General features: G+C 37.9%; 1 protein-coding gene across 1 annotated transcript; it reads left to right on the forward strand.

The window, feature by feature from the left end:
• Positions 1 to 18,730: 18,730 nt before the first annotated feature.
• Positions 18,731 to 21,508, forward strand: LOC109387655 (zinc finger protein 705A-like). Its single transcript, XM_019651734.1, has 5 exons — positions 18,731 to 18,764; positions 19,474 to 19,569; positions 20,101 to 20,183; positions 20,651 to 21,037; positions 21,290 to 21,508. Exons 1-5 carry the CDS (start codon positions 18,731 to 18,733, stop codon positions 21,506 to 21,508), a joined length of 819 nt encoding a protein of 272 aa, XP_019507279.1.
• The last annotated feature ends 432 nt before the right edge of the window (positions 21,509 to 21,940 follow it).

A 21,940-nucleotide genomic window follows, 5' to 3' on the forward strand; every position in this document is an offset into this window, starting at 1 on the left:
TGTCCCCTGGAGTGTCCTCTATGATGACCTTCGGGTGTCCTCTTCTTCTGAAGAGAGTGATGGCCAGTGAGTCACCCCAAGACAATAAAGACTTGTTTTCCAGCCCAAGGTGACCTGGAGGTGACTGTTGAAGTGGGGAGGGAAATTCACCAGGAGCAGGCTGTTTCCCCATCTGTGCTGGGTGCACCATGGGGGAGCCCCAGATCATGCTTGGGGACACACACAAAGACACACTACACTTTTTAGTGATGTAAGTAGAATTTATCTTTCAAATGGCACTTTGTATTAAACTGAACTTTAGGTTAACAAATTGGCATGTGCTGATTTTTTTGTTTATTTTTGTTGTTGTTTTTTCCATTGTTTAAGAAATTAGGTCAATTTGCAGAAGTAGCTTTTAAATTTGAAGACAAATAGAAAGCTACATAATGATTGTATTTGGTGTACAATTGTCTGACTATGAACAACTGGGTAAGGGCCCATTATGTGATCTGCATGTTTTCAGCAGTGCTTTCCTGAGATGAGAATTTTTGGCTCCATGGAGGTGTTTCAGTGGAAATCAGGACAGGCAGTCTTCCATGGGTTTGTACATTTTGGTTGAAATGTTATATTAGAGTTGTGTTTTATAATTTCCTTTTGTTATTAATAAAAATCTGCCAAATCTGACTCTTTGTGTGCATTGTTTTCATTTGTGAGCTTTTCTGACCATTTTCAAAACAATGTTTATTCCTCAAAGCTTTTTAACAGAGAGAAAAGAGGTGTTTGGTAGAACTACTGGCTCATTAGAAATATAGAACCTGAGGCACACGAGCTGGCCTGACTCAATATATTCATGTTGGCGATATGCCCATTAATCTTACGTAGGTTGAAGAGCTTTTTATATTGGCTTGGTTTCCCTTTGATCCACACTGGGTTCAGTGGTGTGTTGTGAAACATGGGGATTCCTGAATCCCACTCAAGAGACACAAACGTACACTGTGGTCTTGGAGGCTCCTCAAAGCTCTCCAGATGATCATAACATGAGACCACATTTGAGAGCCACTGGAAGTGCTGGTCAAAGAAACAACCTTAGTCACATGCTCGCTCTATTCTCTAAGGTAGAAAAAGCTCTGACTTGCATTAAGACTAATCCTAGAGTTCTGTAGAGAAGATTTGTTTAGAAAGAGCACAAAACAGCTCCTTTCTCCTACCCTCAGGGAAACATTTTCTGGTACAACCCTGGGACATTGACCTCAACATCCCCATGAATATCCAGATGGCTGCGTTTTTGCATTTAGGGGAATCTGTATATTAATTTACATCTCTTGAGGTAGTAATGACTATCACTATTAGGCTTCTCAGTATTTATGTCATTATGATTATCATTTTGATCATGGTTACTCTCCATCATGATTTTGATGATTATTATCCTTCTTTTCATGGATAATGGTGGTGGTTGTTGTCACTCAGCATTGTATCTGTATTCTTGAAGGGTGTCCGATTTCATAATGATGATATGGAGGTTTGCTCTATAGACACACATATACACAGCCAGTCCCAGGGAAATGATGAAACATATGGTCTTATTTTCGTGGTTGATCTTCTGGTGTTTCCATGTGTCCTCTGGGGCAGGAACTCTTGCATGCTTGCTTGGGAGATTTGAGTTAGGCATCCTCTCTATTTTTGAGCATATGGAGAAATGTAGAAGCACACTCATGATCCTAGAAATGACACATTTAAGTCTGTAAACTAAAGGGCAATATACCTATTATACACTGTCCAAAGCAAAGTTATTGAAGTCAACTCTGGGCACAGAAACCCATGGCTCCAGCCTGAACTGAAGATGCCCTCCAAGAACCCTAGGAAAAGATGTGGAAAGTAAGAGTTTCGAGGTTTAGTAGGTGGCAGGAACAGATGGCAAAAGGGCGGCCTGGCTGTGTGGGCTGAAGCGGAGCAGAAACAGTGTGTTCCATACAATCGGGGTTCCTGAGCCCCACGGGGAGTCTCCAGTGTGGCTCTGGGGTTCTGCTCTCCTGTTTGAAACCTGCCCACCAGTTATCTGGATGAAATGCTGAAACTGTGGAGTGTCTTATGGTAGAAAGGACGGGGATGAGTCTTCACAATTCTGGCCACTAGAACTTAGCTAATGTAATTTGCACAGCACTTGCCCTGGTTACACAGGTTCTTCAGGACTTTCGTTCTTTCCTCCTGCTGTTTCTCTGTGGCATCACACAACACAGGACTTGGTGCAATCCTAGGACACTAACCAATTAACTCAGGAGGCACTTTGCTGGGCCATTATCACTTAGGGGGTTTTCCAATTTAATTTCCATCTACTTAGTTTAATTTTAACATCGCTATTAAAATTACGTATTTTTTCATCATTGTTGTTATTTTGGTTTAAACTCCGTCTGAGCTGCTTTCCGCCCTAGGCTTTCTGCCTTGTTCTTTCCACAGAGTGTTGTTCCCTCTACACTCCACACCTGGTCCAGTCCCCACTGGGGGAGGGGATTCTGGACCTTCTCACCCCCTGTAGAGCAATGCAGGGTCTTTTCATGGCCCTGGGACTCAGCAGACCCCAGTCCTGTCCTTAGATCGTCTCTCCATCATTGGAGACATCTGGTGCCTTGGCCCCACAGTCTTCAAGCCTCCCCTTCACATCACTGCCTCAGGGATGCCAGGACCGCTCGCTGTGTGTGGGAATTTCACCTAGAAGTTTCTATGACACCCTGTGTCCCAAATCCCATCCCACTGGATGTGCTTGTCAGGCTGTGTTTACATCCTCAGTGTCCCACTGGAAAATGCTCTTCCTGGACAGCTGGCATCTTCATTCTGTTTTTGTGATTATGAGATGAAGTGGGTGATGAGGAAGAAAGGGATAAAGGGAGAACCAAAGAGACAGAGTAAGGGAGAGAGAGAGGGTAAAATTGAAGAGGGGTTGGGGGTCCTGGTGTTTCTCAGACTTACCTGTAGTAGAAATGTTTTTTCTGTTTACTGCTCAATATGGTTCCTGAAATTTTGATTAAAAATACTCTTTCTACCATTTGGCATGATTTTTAGGATTTTGAATGATTTTTAGATATCAAATTATTGTATAAAAGTAAAAAGATTTCCAGTGTTGAATCATCATTTCATTTTTGGAATAAGCTCCACTTTATGATAATGTATTAGGATATAACCATACCACTGATGGCCAAATGGCTTAAAAAGCTAAAAGGTTAAAATTGTATGTGTGTATATATGTGCATACTTATATCTTTTGTTAAAAGTACTCAATGACAATTACACATATAATTTTCAAGACTTTTTGCATTTATATACATTTTCATTAGCCTAATAGACTAGCTTAGTTTTCTTCTTTAGAAGAGTGTACATCACACAGGAAGTATAAGAGCCCTAATATGTTGAGAGAACTCTTATAATCAGTTTTAGAGGAGACTTCTATACTAAATTGGTATAACAAAATTGGTTTATTCAGATTTTTCTTTTTATTTGTGGGTATGTATTATAAATATTTTAAATTTTCTGTGTATTATGAAGTTTGACATCTTTAAAAACGTTTCTGTCTGGGAGAAACTGCCCCTCACTGGGCTAGCTAATCTTAGAGATAATAAAGCTCCTAGGTGGAAGCCCCTCTTTGATATGCAAACTATTACATCCAGAGCTACACCTCCTTCATCCAGTGTGCACCCTGGGAGTCAATATTCCTCTACCTTCCTCATCCCAGGATTAGGTGCCAGACAACTAGGGGCCACCCTTGCAGCCTAAAGCCCTCCAAAATTATTCAAATTAGACAATCCTAATCTGTTGACCATGTCCTGACTTGCCTATCAAATAAAAACCATCTTGGGGGGTGGCCGGTTAGCTCAGTTGGTTAGAATGTAGTGCTGATAACACCAAGGTTGCTGGCTCAATCTCCGCATGGACCACTATGATCTGTGCCCTCCCTAAAAGAGCCAACTATGCCATTGTAGCATGAAAGCAGTGTATAACATATGACCATGTCTGCTCCCCAATAAAGTAAAAAAAAAAAGAGTGCTACCTTGGTTTAAAAATAAATTAAATAAATAAATAAATAAATAAATAAATAAATAAGAATAAAATAAAAGCCATCTTTCCAGTCTTTAATATTTTATCTTTTGTTTCTATTAACTTCATTAATAATGTTAATTTTTATTAATTTTATTAATAAATTTAATTAATTTGTAACAATTTACTGTGTCAGTTTATTTCAGTTTTCTACTCATTTCTCTTTGTTTGCAAAGTTGCTAAATCAGTGTGCTAGGTTTCTAGGGCAGTCATAACAAAACACCACTCCGTGAGTAGCTTAAACAATAGAAATTTACTTTTTTTTTTTACAATTCTAGAGTCTAGAAGTTCCAAGATCAAGTGTTAGTAGGTTTGGTTTCTACTGAGGTCTCTTCTCTTGACTTGCCAATGGCTGCCTTCTTTCTGTGAACTCACATGGCATTTCCTTTGTGCTCAGGCCCCTGTGTGGCTTCTTCTTATAAGGTTGTGAGTCAGATTGGATTAGAGCCATCCTTAGGGGCTTCACTTTAACTTAATTACTGCTTTAATTGCTCCATCTCCTCATATAGTCACATTATGATGTATTCAATGTTAGTGCTTCAACACCCAAATTTGCATATAATTCAGTCCATAACATTGGTTCATTCTTTTCAAGCCCTGTTTTCAAATAAGTGTTTTTAAAGTTACACATTTACTCAAGATAACAGTTATGTCCCTACCCCATAGTTTGATGATTTTCATTCTTCATTGTGCTTGTGACTCTATTGGCAATGCTTCTTTGAATATATTGTAACCCCATTGTTTTCAATTGGTATTGTTTAGTATTGTTTGTACTGCCTGATTAGTGTTTAGTTTCACTTTGATTTTACTGTTGTAAACATCTCTGGCCTATGGGATTTAATCTTTGCAATTAGTTGAAATTTTCTCTCTGGCCAACTATCCAGTCATATTTGATGGATCCATGGGTGTGCTGAAGCAGACTAAATAGTCTTTACATTTAGGATAAAGGTTCAATTTGTGTTTACTTGTTTGTATATATCTTTGTATTAAATGCATGTTATTATATTATAGATATAATTATTTCAAAACACTTTGTTAACTAAATCTCCCATTTCAATGTATAGACTTATCAATTTCTCAATTTCTATGGTTCTATTTATGTGTATTTTATACTCTAAAAATTTTAGCTACATACAAATTTGTGAATATTCTATTTTTTAGTTTAATTTTTGCTATGAATATATAATATCCATTTCTCTTCATTTAATGTTTTTTTGGTGCACATTTGGTAAATATTTAACCTAACTAACCACTTTGCGATACCTTTAAATAAAATACCAACTTTATAGGGTTCCCCTTCAAGAGATGATATTTATGAATGCTTACTATCTTACCTGAGATATTATGAAAGATCTGCATTTATGGAAAAGAACTATTTTTAAGTTTATGATGACTCATAAAAACTTTGCTAGACAATATTAATATTTTATTTAGCAGCATACATTATAAACCTGGATTTATGGACAGTTCGAAGTCTCACTGCACTTCTACTTTCTATCAAACTGGCTGAGTGATATCAGGGAGCTATCAAATTTAATGTAGAAAACTCTTCTTGCCTGCATTTTGTTTGAAAATACATACATTTCTATTTATATGTGTTACTTGTTCCAAAATATTGAAATACTAATGAGGAAACACTGATAGGACATGAAAATACATCTGGAAAACCATGAGTCATTAAGGGACAGCTTTTAATACTAGTGCAGTTAGGAGTGTGTGTGTGTTATCCAGGGTGATGGGTTTCCTTGAGAGAAGGCCACACACAGAGTGGTCACCTTGCTCCCCACTCTCAGAAGCTTCCCCTATATACTTAACATCAAGGCTACAGCACCTTCTCAGCACTCCTTCCATGCTGCCCTATCTTTCTTTTATTCTTTCCTCTCTTTCAGGTCAGGACTTCTGCTTCCAAACTTGGGGATGTTGACAGGCTACAGAATTGGTCGCTTTTTGCCAACATGGTGTTTCCATTCCAGCAGCGGCTACGCAGGAAGGAAGGCAGGAGCTGCGATTCCCCGGCTCTGGGGAATAAGGCTCCAGAAGGCAGGGATGTCCTCTCTAGCCTCCCATGGTTGTTCCATCTATTCCTGGGCCCCCCACAGGTCTTAAAAAATATTCCCTTCAGCCCGGAGGACCATAGATACCCTTCCCATGTCTTGTAAGGAGGCACATGTTGTTGCTCGTCCCCTCAGAGACATACAATATTTTCCAGAGGCTCAGACAAGCCGAAATGTCCTTGCCCAGTCTCCCCTGTCAAAAAACCACTCCAGGTCTCCTGAAGGAAACTTGGACATTTTGTGGACACTCATTTCTGTGAAGGGCACTAGGAATTACCTGGAAGCACCTGTACATTTGTATTATTTTTGAGCACCTTCCATCATCCACTTTAGTAAACCAAACACTCTTCATGGATAGAGCAAGTCAATTCAGTGTTTTCTAACAAGAGCAGCAACAATAAGAAATCATAATTGCTGTAGTGATTCTTTCTAATCATGGTGATTAATAACAACAATGATAATAGTTTTTATGATGAATGTGATAATAATAAAATACCTGAGGAGATGGAAGAATAGACTATAGACCACCATGATGTAGGAAAATATCAAATTTCTGTGTGGCACAGAAAGGCAACGCCTTTAAATAATGATGCAATAATGTAAAAATGTCTCAGTCTCTTCAGAATAATATTAATCAGAGTAAAAGCCCTACTTAGTAGTATGAGGAAAGAGAAAGTTCATCCTCATGCATTGTGAATAGAAACATGAAGTGTGATCCATTTGGGATCAGCAGCCAGGTGATACCTATCCACAATGAAAATACAATTCAGCCCACAACCAGCAATGCACCTTCTCTGAATCTCCCTGAAAGTAATAAGCTTCTCCCTGAAAGTAATTAATTAAGGATCTGAACAAAGATGTTCATGTTGACATCATTGCAAGAGGCAGGAAAAGGATACAAACAGGCTATAATAGCTAAGCCCTGAGCAAATAGTGAAATAATTTCAGGCACACTTTTGTATGAGAACAATAGATACATTTAACGAGTGAATTATGACTCAGGCAGAAGACTCAGAGAACATCATTATTTGTTGTGGTAAGATACATGTACCATAAAATCAACTCTCTAACTCTTTTTAAGTGTACAATTCAGTAGTATTAAGTATACGTACTCATATTGTTTTGCAATCATCTCCATTATCCATCTCCAGAATTCTTTTCATTTTCCTAAACTGAAGCCTCCACTCATTACACACTAGCTCCCCATTTCCCCTCACCCCATTCTCCGGCAACCACCATTGTACTTTCTATCTCGATAAAGTTGACTACCCTAGGTGCCTCATATAAGTGGAATCGCATAGTATTTGTCTTTTTATGACTGGTTATTACACTTAGCTTTAGGTCCTCCAGGTTCTTTCAGGTTGTAGCATGTGTCAGAATTTTTGTCCTTTTTAAAGTTGAGTAATATTCCATTGTATGTTTATACCATATTTTGCTTATCAGTTTATCTCCAGACTGTGGTTTTAACTAAGAAACATCATGTGCATTGAAGTTCTTCAAAAATGTTGAGCAGTGGTTCTCAATCTGTGGGTCGTGACCCCTTTGGGGGTCAAACGACCCTTTCACAGGGGTCACCTAAGACCATCAGAAAACAAAAAGATATTTACATTATGATTCATAACAGTAACAAAATTACAGTTACAGAGTAGCAACAGAAATAATTTTATGGTTGGGGGTCACCACAACATGAGGAACTGTATTAAGGGGTTACGGCATTAGGAAGGTTGAGAACCGCTGATGTAGAGGGTTATTGAACAGTGATGACTGGAACTCTCCACCTACATGCATGACAACACACTGTTAGCCTGGATGAAATGGAGAAGGAGGAGAAGAGAAAAGAGGATGAGGAAAGTCCACTACCTCTACTGAATGACACCATTTCGTCAAAGAAATCATCTTAAACAGAGAGACATTTTTCTAGAGGATCAGGCTGGCAAAAGAAGTCCTCCTCCGGGCTCCCCTATCATCACAGACCTGTCAATACCTCTAGGGAGGGACTTGCAGTATTTCAGGAGGATCCTCTGAAGAACAGACTCTGACTTGTATTGTGGAGACATGGGAATGAGTGTGTGAAAATATGTCTGCTGGGGAACCCTCCGTAGTCACCTCCAGGAAATCTGATCCACTTCATAAAAGGGAAACATAATTCATGATAAGAAATGCACTAGAAAAATCATGAATTACAATAGTGGTCATGATAAGAATGATATTAATTCTACTAATATTAATACTGAAAATAATAATGAATAAGAAGGTCAGGGTATGGAATTCCCTAAGTGACTGATGAAGTCACTCTATCAGGCCTTATGGAGTAGATTGGGGTTAGAGCCCTAGGTCTGCACAGGAAATATGTTACATATGTCAAAAATGAAAAACAAACAAAGAAACAAAAAAAAAACCAAACAGCCTGGGTAGGATCTGGGACAACTTGGGAAATTGTGTGCAAACCCAGTGAGGACAGGCGTGTGAAGCAGAGGGAGTGGGAGCCTGGTCAGGGGCCTGCAGTAGGGACACCCGTCAGATTTCAAGAGTTTGGCCCCTGCGCATACAAGGGAGGACTTCATGTCAACACCTGGCACAAATAGGCCCAGCCTAGGGTGGACATTCAAGCCACCATCATCCTCTCAGTCCCCACTGCCCACATCCTTTCTGCATCTTTTTCACTCAGATCCCTGGAACTCCAGACTTCTCAGTTCACGTCTCTAATGTCACTTAAAATATTTGCAGAGGATCAGGTGGGCCTCAGCAGTAAGAGGGTGTCACCCTTGGTGTTCCCATAATAGCAGATAGGCCACGGCCTTTAGAGTGGTTCTCGGGATCCCTGGAAGACTTAGAAAAGTTCAGGATTGAACAAACTCACTAATAAATATCCACCGAATCTTGTCTGCTGCCTGGGAACCGAAACTGTGACAACAATAAATAGATTTCAGGGAAAATAGGGCTCAAAGCAGGAGTCTAATTCAGCTGAGGTTGAAAGTAACATAAATCTCATTAGATGTTTTTGTTGCTGATTAGAGCATTAGCATTGTCAGCCAGAATGATGTCATGAATTAACGAGGACAAAAAATCAGATTGGTATGGGATGAGGAGAAATGTTGATGAAAAACCCTCAACTTGGATTTTAAAAACATGAAATGGGAAGGCAGCAAGCGGAAACTGGAAATAAATGAAGTACAAAGCGATTCAATTTTTAATTTTTAAATTCAAATTTTAGGTTAGGTTATACCCTACCATGTGTAAATGCTAAGATGATGGATCAGATTGAGAGGCAGTAGTTTAAGACAAAGTGCATACATGTTAAAAGATAACATAAAATTCATGATATGGTAGGAAAGAATAGGAACCAAACTCAAGAGTAGAAATAAATACCTTTGCTGAGATTAAAGATAATTCCTTTTCTATTATAAGGGAGATGGCATAAACAATGAACAAGAGTTCAGAAATAAATACGTGAAATCTTGTGGTTGAAAGTATCTACATCTAAAATTATGTATTTCATTTATGAAATAGTTTATAAGCCATCTGATGAATGGGAGAGAAAAGAGGAGCCTGCGAAGAATGAATGCTAATGGCAAAAGTTTGAAATGCTCTTTAATGAGCATCAGAGAAGGAATTAACACACCTGACCTAACAGGGCTGCCAGGCATTTTTGGAGAAGTGTGTCGTCACAGGCAATGGAGTACTTACTACGTTCCTTGGTTTAATGATTTCCTCTTGGGAACCAGGGATTTTAAGCCAGAACTGCCCATCCTCAGAACCATCAGAATGTCTTTCAAATGTGTACATCAACTGTGAATGACATGGAAGTAAAATTATTTACTATATTTTACTATGTAATAGTGTGATTTCCCTGCTAACCAATAAATAAAGTATAAAATCTTCTTCTCATTTTCTGGGATAGTTAATAAATTCTTAATGTGTTTTTGAAATTATTACTTGGCCAGTTCTCTAACACTCAAATTCTCCATCCCAGCAATATGTCTTATTTGTCCCATCATTATCTGTATTTTCAGATTTCTTCATCTTTCATGCTATTTTTTTTCTTTAAGGATTTTATTGGGGAATTGGGGGAGGGGAATAGTGCTGGGGAATCGGAGGAAGGGGAACAGACAAGTTGCTGTCCTTTTGTTCTTCAGTCTAGTTGTGGAGGATGTTGCTTCACTAGCCCAAGCTGGCACCATCATTGCGCTCTTCCCGGGTGAGGCAGGTAAGTCGCTGGCCTCTGGACGGCCGCTCATGGCGGCTGCTGGCTACACATGGTAGCTATGGCAGCCCACTGCAGCAGGGGACTGCAGCCTACGCTGTCGCTGGCGACCCACGGCAGCCCAGCCCCAGATCGAGGTGTTGTTCAGCATCTTAGCTGTAGAGGGCAGTGTCACTGGCCCTCATATGTGGGATCCGAACTGGGGCCCTCTGGCATCCCAAGCCAGTTATTAACCAATGCGCCACTCAGCAGGCCCTCTTTCATTCTATTTTTAAGGCTACATTTCCTACAGGGAATTTTAGCTCCATGTCCATAGAATACCATTGTGTCAGCTGCCCTGATTTATTTCCAAAACATCAACTGTTTAGAATGCACTCAGAAATACCTGTAAATGAATAAAAGAATGAATGGATCTTCTTAATGTCAGTTCACAATGTTCTAGCCTCTTTGTGCTGCAACTTTGCAGGAGGGGTTTGACTTTCTGTTAATCTGGAAATCCAATCAAAGTGAATAGGGCATGTTCCACAGACTGAAGCCCTGTTTAGGTTAATCAGTGTCTATACAATCAGGGTGTGTCCTTGGAATGTAGCCCTGATTAGATTCACTAACTGTCTTCCAGGATAAAAGGAAGTGAAACCCAGGATATATGCATTTGCCCCTAGAAGAAGAAATTAAAGGGCTCAGGACATTGGAAGAAGAGACATTGGCTGCTTCCTATGAAACTAGTCTCAGAATCCATTTGGCTTCACCATCTTCTCCAGTTTGGAGTTCTGGTGAGTTCTCTAAACAGTGAGATGTGAGCTGGCCTCATTTGCTTAAAGTTACATAAGTTCCATCTCCTTTAGACGTTCGTCATAGCGAAGCAGTTCTGATGATCTTTAAAGTTTATTGTGTCAACGTATATTTCACCACTCTCATTTCCAATATTTAAGGATTTCTGTTTCTTTTCCATTTTTGTCTTGAATCTATTTGTAATTTTAACTGCTTAACCTAAGATCCTAGATCTGTGCTGTTCAGTACAGTAACTGCCAGACACATTGACTATAAAATTTCAAGTAATGAAATTAAATAGTTAAACCTCAGATCCTCAATGGCACTAGTCAAATTTCCAGTGTTCTGCAATCGTATGTATCTGGCAGTGACTGATAATGTAGACAGAGAGCATTTTCTTCATTTGGAAAGTTATTGGCAGTTTGATATAGAGCTTATGCTTTATTTTTTGTGATTGTAAATACTTCATTTTATGCTTCTCTGAATTAATTTCCCTTTATATGCTTCACCACGTGATTTTCTTCATTTTGTTTCTTAAATACCTTGAGCTAGATGCTTATATTTATTTTAATCATTTACAAATTGATATGTATTTAAGGCAAATAATTTCCTGTGAATATTGTTTTAGCTTTGTTCCATTTGTTTTAAACATAAGATAACTGTATTAAACTGCTATTTTTAATACTGTACTTAAAAAATGTGTGCCAACATTATTTAAAAGACAATTTTTGCCCATTAATTCTTAGTTGACATATTGTGTCTTCTATGGTTGTCATTATTATCTGGCTTTAGTTCATTGTTTGTAAGCCTGTTGCCTATATATATTTTTAAAATAAATAAGATTTTCCTTTATCTTGGGTGCACAGACCATTCATATGCAGGGTGGGTCCATTATGCACTTTACAAATAGATATTGTTTCAGGTTATGGTGCTTTCATACATAAAATTCTGGAATAATTGTAAACTTAATTCTAGTTTCACCATTCCTGAATTGCTTTGGATACACTGGATGTTGAAAGTCACAAAAAGTTGAGCTTTGATTTGTAACCCTTTCTGAGATGATTTTTTTTTTCATTTTCAGTATTAATTTGATGTCCATTGGTTTGGATTTCATACTTCATAAATAAGGCATTTTTCTTGTACTCTGTGATTTGTCTTTGCTTTCCTATCTGTGCCTTGATAAATGGTAAGAGGCAAGAAAGCAACACTATTTCAGTTTTGTCAACTGCTCTATCCTTAGCACCTGGAAGAGTGCCTAGCTATCATTAGTGTGGAAATTTGAGAGATCTCACTTGATACCACTTTTGCAGTTCTGAATTGAAAGGAAAGGAAAGGGCAAGTGAATGGATATAGACATCAGTTATTTTTCTGGACAGATCAGTTAGAAAACATAGTTTTGATGTGGAGGGATGAAGGTCCTTAAAGCTGTATGTCAGAATGAAGCAGCTATGTCCAAATGGCTCTTGGACGGCTGAAAAATTAAGTCTGCTCCTTAAGGGTTAGCCATGGCATTGACACATGAAGGTGCTGTTGAAGAAGCACAATGCTTACTTGCACTTGGCTCCTTTAAGAGCTCTGGTTGGAGAAAGGCCTAGGATGTACAATCACTCATCCTGAAGTCACCAAAGACATACATCCCTCTTCTGGCTGTAGGGAGAAGCCAGTCAGTATACTTTTGTATGAATTAATGAATAGTTTAGAACCATTAAATGGGTTTGGTTGGTTCTTCAATAGATTGCTCGTGTAGCTATGATTTTAAAATAAATTTAATTCCATTTCCTGAGATAGTTTCAAGTGATTCCACACTGGAGTCCATCATGAAATAGGTTTGCTTTGACTTCCTTCTCATAATATGTGCCCTTTTACGTTTCTGTCACAGCCTCTATGTGACCATTGAAATTATTGTTACTTTATATGTTATACTTACACAGGTCTTCTCTAAGTTTCTCTTGTGATAAAATTTGAGAAAGGGTTTACTGGATTATAAGGTAAAAGGTCACAGCTGTTTTTCCTGAAGGCTTTGTAGCCATTCTCCAATACCTCATTTTGTTGGGTGAATATCATCCCATATTTTGTTTTCATTCATATAATGATCTTCAAATTATTCTTCACCTTTGAATTACAGACTCTACATGGATGGGGAGCTTTGTTAATTTTTATTGTTTCATATACATTCTTACAAACATTTAATAGACCCCCACCAAATCTAAATTTTTGTTTCATATTTTGTATTATTTCTTTATTGAATTAAATAATATGATTATTTGATATCATTTCCTTTGTTATAGAAGCAACATAGGTCTTATGGGTTTTGGATTTGTCATTCATAGCATTCATTTTCTCTCTAATCTTTCATAATTTTTACCCTTTTAAAAAATTAAATTTTTTTTTTCTCACTTGAAGCTTGTCATTCACAGATGTGAATGACATTTGAGCAGTGCCTGTTTTCCTTCTTTGTTTTACCAATATGGTCTCTTCTCTTAAATAATTTCATTTTATTCTAGAAAGTTTGGAGCTCTGCCAAGTCATTCTTATTTCTCTTCTCTAAAAATCTCTTACATTCATTCTTTTTTCCTTAAAATCTCATTGTCATTCTTTTTTTAAAGATTTTATTGGGAAATTGGCAGAGGGACACTTTCATTCTTATTACTCTGATTTGAAGTCTATTTAATTAATATTTTCAGTAATTTGTAATCAATTCATTCCTAAAATTATTGGATAATTTAACTGTTCTTCTGATCAATGGCAAAGGGTCCCTTGAATACCAATCTTCAATTACTTTTCACTCCTACCTATTTTATATTTTATCCTTATTAGTAGCTTATTGCAATGATTTTTATGTCAAGTAATTATCATTCAGGTTAGTTCTCCATAAACAGTATAGACTCATGGTCTTATTTTGGAGATAAATACATGTCCATGTTGTGCAGTAGCAGAAAATGTCCCGTTTTTCAAAATAATCCAATATATGTGGATTATGAAGAGTATGTGGGGCCTGTTTGGGGTTTTCTGTAATCTAAGGAAGATCAGCTCCTGAGGGGCTGTTCTTTTGGACCAGACCTCACCACTCAGTGAGCTCCTTCTATGCCTTCTACATGGAAACACATAGCACAAGGATGCCTGGGTATGACCCTGCTTTCTACTCATAGGTCCACCCTGTTGCATGTGTGTAAAGGGTTCTCTGGATATCAGATAGGGGTTTACATATTCCTATCTTTGTACAGAAGAAAACTTCTAAGGGTAAAAAGTAATGCTTCATTTTAATCTGAATTTGCCCTGAAGTCAAAACCAAACATAATCCCATGGCCCGTTCCTGATTAGCTTTCCTAGCTCTTCCTTCCCTTTGTGGACACTCCCATCTGCTCTGGATGATTCAATCACTAAATTATCAATTGCATGTCCTCGGGCATTGTGAATTGTTCTGGGTACTGGACCATGCAGTTAGCAGATCCTGCATCAATCTGGGGTTCCTCTTTTATATCTGATTGAAACTGATAACTGACGGTTTAGTGTGATTGTGAAGGAGAGCAGAAACTTGAGAGAAACTATCTTTAGAGGAGATTTCTGTTTCAAGATAGAAAAGACAATGAGAGGATTAATTGTGAATATATATAGAGAGAGAGAGCAGTTTCTCTTAAAAGAGATTTAATTGAAATCATCAGAGTTCCCAACAAAAAAACAGGGAGAAAGGAATTCGATTGTAGACATTGGACTTAGCCAGGAGTAGCATGACTATTGAATAGGAGAAAAGGGTTAACCACTAGGTATGGATGCAGGAATATTTGTAGATATTGTAGTGATAAACTGAGTTACAATTACTTTGTTGTATTATGTAATTCATCTGTGTTACCAACTGAATTGTGTGCCCTCTAAATTCGTATGGTGTAATCCTTACCCCACTACATTAGCTTGTAACTTTATTTGGAGATAAGCTTACTACAAAGATAATTAATTTAAAAAGAGGTAATTAGGGAGGCACTAATCCAATATGACTGGTGTCCTTATAAGAGGAAATCATCAGGGCATAAACATATACAGGGGAGGCCATGTACAAACCAAGGAGAGAGGCCTCAGAAAAAACCAACCCTGCATATACCTGAGCTCAGGCTTCTAGCCTCCAGAATAATGAGAAAATTGATTTCTTTTGTTTAAGTCACAGTCACTAGTATTGGAATAATATTTTTTTCTTTTTTAGCAGAACATAGTATGATATCCAGATATCACTGAAAACCACTTGGAGTAGTGATTATATGGGTTGAGACTGAGATCAACATCTCAGTCATGTGCTTTCAGCTGCTGTTGGAGTCTTGATGAGCAGATGTGACAAATAGCCCAAGGGATAAGAAAACACACTCGTGTTGGTAAATGTGTGCTGAAAGGAGGAAGTGTAGATTAAACTGGACAATAAAATGGAGAAAGACTATGATGTTTGGGAAGTAGATCAACACTCTAGAGGTTTCCATGTTGTAGAAAACCTGAGTAGGAGCAATTTTGTGAAAATGCAAGAAGAAAAGACATTATAATAACAAGGTGCTTCTTCTGATTATTTATGTTAGTGGCACTATTCCAGATAAACGCTAGCTATGCTGTGTTACCCTAAAGAATTTGAGAATAAGACACTGACTGAGCAAAATTAAATGACAGCTGTTCCATTTTCTAGCTGTGTAACTTCATCGTATTACTAAAATTTTGGAACCTCTGTTTATGTCATTTGTTAAACTGGTAAATGAACTATAATTAGCATGGTTACTGTGGAACTTAAATAAGCAAATATATATAAACCTGTAAGTACACAGTCATATTAAATACAAATTTAACTCTCCCACCCCAAACCTCAGGTATGAATCAGGGAACTAATTATTTGTTTATGATACATTTTCATTACTTGTCCATACAATACATTTAATTATTATTGATATATTAGGGGGGAAATTATAGCTTGCAAATGCATTGGGTCTCACAGAAACATATGTATACGTGCATATTTGCCTGGACATATATACGTATATGTATATACAATAAAAAAGGGATGTTGTGGCTAATAAGGATAAATATAAAACAGGTTTTGGAGGGTTTCAGCTACCACTTGACTAAGGTATCACATGGAACCACTAGATTTCCTCCTAAACCTCAGTAATTCTATGATTATGTTCTGTGGGCATCCTTGACCTAGAGGTTTGAGGCAGTAAGTGACAGTAACATTGTGACTCATGTATGTACTCCTGCTACTTTCTGATGCAGGGGATTTTAAGGACTACACTGACATTGACCTCTCTAAATGGAGTAAGTCATTGAATTGATTAACTCCCATCATAAAATAGATTCTTCAGTTGCTTGCTATCCAAGTCCAGGGAGACTTGAGAGCAGGAAGGAAATGAGGGTCCAGAGGGCTCCATGGATGATGGAGAACCACTGCTAGTGCACAAGGCAAGAATAATGAAATCAGAAATTCCACAGTATCTGCAGGTGGAAACCAAAATCGACATGTGACGTGAGCCAGGGATCTCTCTGCTTGGAAATCAGGGAAGCAATTGAATAATTGTAGATGCCACAGGCTCATTAACATATGAAACTGATACTTATCATGTTCTTATATGTAAGATACCTGTATTTTGACCTTCTTTATTAGAAACCACAGCTACACCCTTCTGGCATTTGACTCTGGAAGAGGAGACACTTCTGCATATTATTTTTAGAATATACCACTTGTTTCAGTTTGGTGGGCTGGGTAGGACCCACCCGGGAAACTCTGGGGCTTCATGACACGAGGGCCTGGAAATTGTGCCCAAGACTGGAGTCTCATGGCTTCTTTCTCTATCCCCAGCTTTGCCTGCTTAGAGCTTGGACTGTCTGTGAGTGAAAACCCAGAGAAAGACACCTGGCAACTGAGTTATTGACAATGCAGCCATCGGTGAGTAAGGAATATGTCTTTCTACTGAAGTTACACTCCTAGTACTATTAGATAAGCAAGTTTTTCCTATTGGCATGGATGTTTTAAGTGCAATCAGGTGGTGTTGAGGTATCTGAGCTCTTATTAAGTTTTCCCACTATTCTGGGACAGCTATCATGGGTCAGGAACTCATCAAGAACTAATTTCCTTCCTAAAATTACACCGATTTATGATAGTTTCCATTAACCATGCTTATTTACAGAAAAATCAAGAGAAGTTTTCCTTCTCTCACCCAGCCATGGCCTCATTAGCCCATATGTAACACATTAACCGTATTTTTGGATGTAATGGGCTTGGGATGGTGGTGATTGCATATGATAGAGATGAGCGAGAAGCAGCACATCACCACCCATTAGGAGGCAACAGACTCAGCACGTGAACACAATGAACCCACTGTTACATAACCTGGGTGAGGGTTCAGCAGGAGAAAGTTTTAGTGAGAGGAAGGAATCATTTCATTGTCCCCAATTTTAAATCTCTTACAATTATTAGGATATATTTGCACTTTTGAAAATTTCTAAAAAAATGTAACCAAAATTATCATTATCTATCTTGCCCCCAATCACACATTTTACCTCTTTGTAAAGGAAAGTGTAAGGAGTAGTATTTTCTTAGTTGTGCTGCATACTTAGTTGCTTGAGTATAGTAGGTTAAAAGTAGAGTCCTGTGTAAATATCTGAAAAACTGGATAGACCAAAACCAATAATGAGGCTTCTTTTACCCTTTAACATGGAGACAAGATAAAACTAGAAGAGAAACAGTGATAACTGGTATTTGATGCCCTAGAGACAATTGAGAATGGGAGGCCTCATCCCACAGGAAAGGTCAGGCTAGGACTGTCTTTCAATCCAGCCCTGTCGAGGGCCCTGGCCTATGCTGCCGAACCATCTGACCTTAGAGTTTGTTACGAACACCTGAGTCCTGTAGCATTAAGATAGACAACAGCTCCTGGTATCAAGTTCTGTGTAGATCTTGTTCAGTTCTGAGGAATGCTGGAGATTCATTTAAGGTTCTCTGACATTTTAATTATTTATAGTATAATGTCTTGCATTTAATGCAGATTTGCTAGATGGGAAACACTTCATACATTAATACATTGGATCTTTCAACACTCACAACAAGATATTAAACCAGTTTATAGATGAGGAACCAGAGTTTCATTTAGGGAAATAATCTAAACCAAGGGACATGTTTTAAAAATGTCACATTATGGTTATTGTTTGTCTTCTGACAAATCTGTAGAGTTAACTTTTGTTATGAATTTTCAAGTGAATACTTTATAATCATTTGTCTGGAAATCCTAATTTTCAGGTTACTGAAAAACTTCCAGGTTGTATCATACCACACCTTATGTGATACTTCCTTATAATAAATTATGATGTCAGAGTGTGTATGTTTCTTTGAATACTTGAATATGTGAAAGGCAGGTACCAGCTCAGCATTGAGAGTGAACTGAGTGGAACCCCAAACACAGATTGATCTTTCTATACACCCAGCTCCCCATCATTTCCTCAATGCTGTCATCTCAACCCTCCTATGCTAAACATGGGCAGGCATTGGTCTGTTTAACCTGGAATGTCCATGACATTTTAGGAATCAGTGACCTTCAAGGATATAGCTGTAGACTTCACCCAGGAAGAATGGGTCCTCCTGGACACATCCCAGAGAAAGCTGTACAGAGATGTGATGCTAGAAAGTATCAATCATTTGGTCTTCCTAGGTGAGTCTTAAAGTATGTATGTATGTATGTATGTATGTATGTATTAATTCATTCATTGAGTAGATATATAGAACAGATTACATTATTTCACTCCAATTGCTGCCCTAATTTTTTTCATAATCTTCATAATTACTTAAAAGATGTTTCTTTACATTTTATTTTCATCACCAGGCTAGAATGTAATCTTGACTACAAGTTAATATCTTTTTTGTTACTCAGTATCCAACACTTAGAACAGAATGAGGAAATCAATGGATATTATTAATCTATAAATAATTGAAAAAATATTTAAAAATACTTACTCCATTCCAGTCACTACTTGGAGACCAGTGTAGTGAAAATAAGATAATTTTGATTATTCTTGTGGAGCTGATGTTGCCTGGATTCTGTTTGCAAATAATATTCAACCCAAAGTGGAGACATCAGGTTTTTGAAGAAGAAAAAATGCAAAAAACTGAGTATTCTGCACTGTGTTTTTTTAACTCACTCATGGACACCTGTATCTAGCAGTCCTGACCGTTTTTGCCATAGGTCTGAATTTCTTCCTGGTCTGGTGAAGGACCTTCAGTGTTCTCTTTTGAAGGTATTGTTGACTGGGCTGACCTTCGGTCATCTCTTTATTCCGCCTCATAACCTGCCCTGGACTTGGTGATAGCAATGGTTCATTAGTACAGAACTCAAAACACACATGCCTTTCTTCCACAAACAGGGTATGAGATCTGTAAATCAGATGTGATTTTCCAGTCGGAGCAAGCAAATGAACTGTGGGGTGAAGGAACTGGATTTCTGCAAGACCACAGTCCAGGTAAGAAGCAGGGATCAGTGCTTCAATATGAGGAGGTGCTTGGTCAGTGACTGAGTATGTCCTTAGAAGTCCCAAGTGAAGATTTTGTGAAGGACATGGTATATTCTAAAATGTGAGGACACTAGGGCAAAATTCTTCATGCTGTTATCATTCTTTGCATATCAATCATAAGTCAGGTGTCCTCCTGCCATTTTCCATTCCCTTTAAGGAAAAGGATATCTGTGTGCTTATTGCAGTTAAACTTTCACATAGTGATTCTTCTCCTGATCCTCCCACTTAAAGGTTTTCTCATCATATGCTGACCCAACATCTCCTCACCACTTTACATTTTCAATATTTCAGCCCCGATTTTTTTTTGCCTATTTGGCAATTACCTTTTAAGTTTTTCTACTACTTAAAATATTTCATTTGATAAGCTTTTCCCATCTAAGTGCCAGGTTTTGAAACATACTCATAGGGCTCTTTGTGCATTTCTACATTTTCATTCTTTTAATGCCAGTCTAACCATTTATACTTTTTCAATCACTTTAGGCATGAGAGGTCACCTTAACAAACAAGAAATGATATTACTGCAACAGATCAGCAAGAAGGGCATACCTCTCCCCAAGCCAACGGTATGTTTCATGGGTGTGAACCCAGTCATCCCAATTAAATACCTGACAATGAGATAAGATAGTAATTGAGCACAATCTTCTGAGTGTGATTATGTAATTAAGCTGGGATTAAGCCCTTTCTAAGCAAAAATTTTGGATCATTTGAAATTAGTAAAGAAATTCATATGAGCCAAAACAATCACCTGAGATCTTTAAAAAAAAAAGTGTCATAAAATTCGCTCATTATTTAGTCATTGAAATATACTGAAGTCTTCAAAATTAGTCCTATAACTCCGTGGGTGGAATACTACAAATGGGAAAATATTTGTGTCTGCAGGGGAATAGAATAATATGTGTATACAGCTAACATTGGAAATATTTTCATAGAAGACTATTGCTGAATGATACTCTAGGATTTATATGTAGAGACATGAATGTATGAATGTATGTGAGCAAACCATTAACAATTTTGATCTTCTTCCACAAAGCAGAAATGTTGCCCTCCAAAGGAGCTTATTGAACATATTGATTTGGGCGATGAATTTACTCATACATCTGCACTGACTCAACATTTGTTAACTCACATGAGAAAGAAGCCTAATATGAGTCAACAGTGTGGAAAACCACTTAGTGCAGATTCATCCATTAGTGGACATAATGAAATGCACATCAGACATAAATTATGTGAATGCCATCTATGTGGGAAAACGTTCAGCAATTGCTTTAGCCTCAGACGACACAAGATGGTTCACACTGGAGAGAAACCATTTAAATGTCATCTATGTGGGAATGGCTTTCTGCAAAGCTCTGACCTTAGAAATCACTATCGAATCCACACAGGAGAGAAGCCTTATGAATGTCATCTGTGTGGTAAAGTCTTCAGTCAAAGTTCTTACCTTAAACAACATGAGAAAACTCACACAGAAGAGAAACCGTATGAGTGTCATCTATGTGAGAAAGTTTTCAAGCAAAAAACATACCTTAGAAATCATGAGAAAATCCATCCTGGAGAGAAACGTTATAAATGTCATCAATGTGGGAAAGCTTTTTCTCAAAGCTCTGGCCTTAGCCAACACAAGAGAATCCACACAGGAAAGAAACCACATGTATGCCCTATATGTGGGAAGGCTTTCAGTCAGAGTTCTGAACTTACACGGCATAACAGAACACACGCTAGAGAGAAACCATACAAATGTCACCAGTGTGGAAACGCATTCTGTCAATATGCTAACCTTAGACGACATGAGAGAACCCACACTGGAGAGCAGCCATATACATGTCAGCTATGTGGGAAAGCCTTCAGTCATTGTTCTTCTCTTAGACGACATGAGGGAACCCAACACTAAAGAGAAAATCATGAATGCCTTCAGTAAATATTCTGACCTGAGATGACATGGCATTATACACATAACAAAGGTGGAAGAAACATCAATCATATCTTTAGCACTTAAACACACCAGAGAACTCACACATTAAAGAAACACTGTAAGCAGTATGGATGACCTTTTCATCATATTCTTCATTCCAGAAAAGCATTTTATATGTGAGTGGATCTATGTGTATGTCATCTGTGTCAAAGCCTTTAGTCATTGGCCTAATCTTAGGTCACATGGCAGATCTCACACAGATGTTTTCAGTAATAGCTCTAAACTTTAAAGATACTATATGATGTGTGCAGAGGGTAACCCATAATTCTTCATTTATAATTATTGGTAAAATGAACATACTTCACATGGGTCTGTAATCACTGTGAACAAACATTCAGCCAAGTACCAGGC

Source organism: Hipposideros armiger, unplaced genomic scaffold (genome assembly GCF_001890085.2).
Source record: "Hipposideros armiger isolate ML-2016 unplaced genomic scaffold, ASM189008v1 scaffold_165, whole genome shotgun sequence".
NCBI classification, from domain to species: Eukaryota; Metazoa; Chordata; class Mammalia; order Chiroptera; family Hipposideridae; genus Hipposideros; species Hipposideros armiger.

What these genes read in the sequence shown, in the direction of transcription:
- LOC109387655 (XM_019651734.1), top strand. Translation starts at nt 18,731, where the DNA reads ATGCTAGAAAGTATCAATCATTTGGTCTTCCTAG. An exon ending in TCTGCAAGACCACAGTCCAG is followed by an intron (nt 19,570 to 20,100) that starts GTAAGAAGCAGG and finishes CAATCACTTTAG; the next exon opens with GCATGAGAGGTCACCTTAAC. An exon ending in TACCTCTCCCCAAGCCAACG is followed by an intron (nt 20,184 to 20,650) that starts GTATGTTTCATG and finishes TCTTCCACAAAG; the next exon opens with CAGAAATGTTGCCCTCCAAA.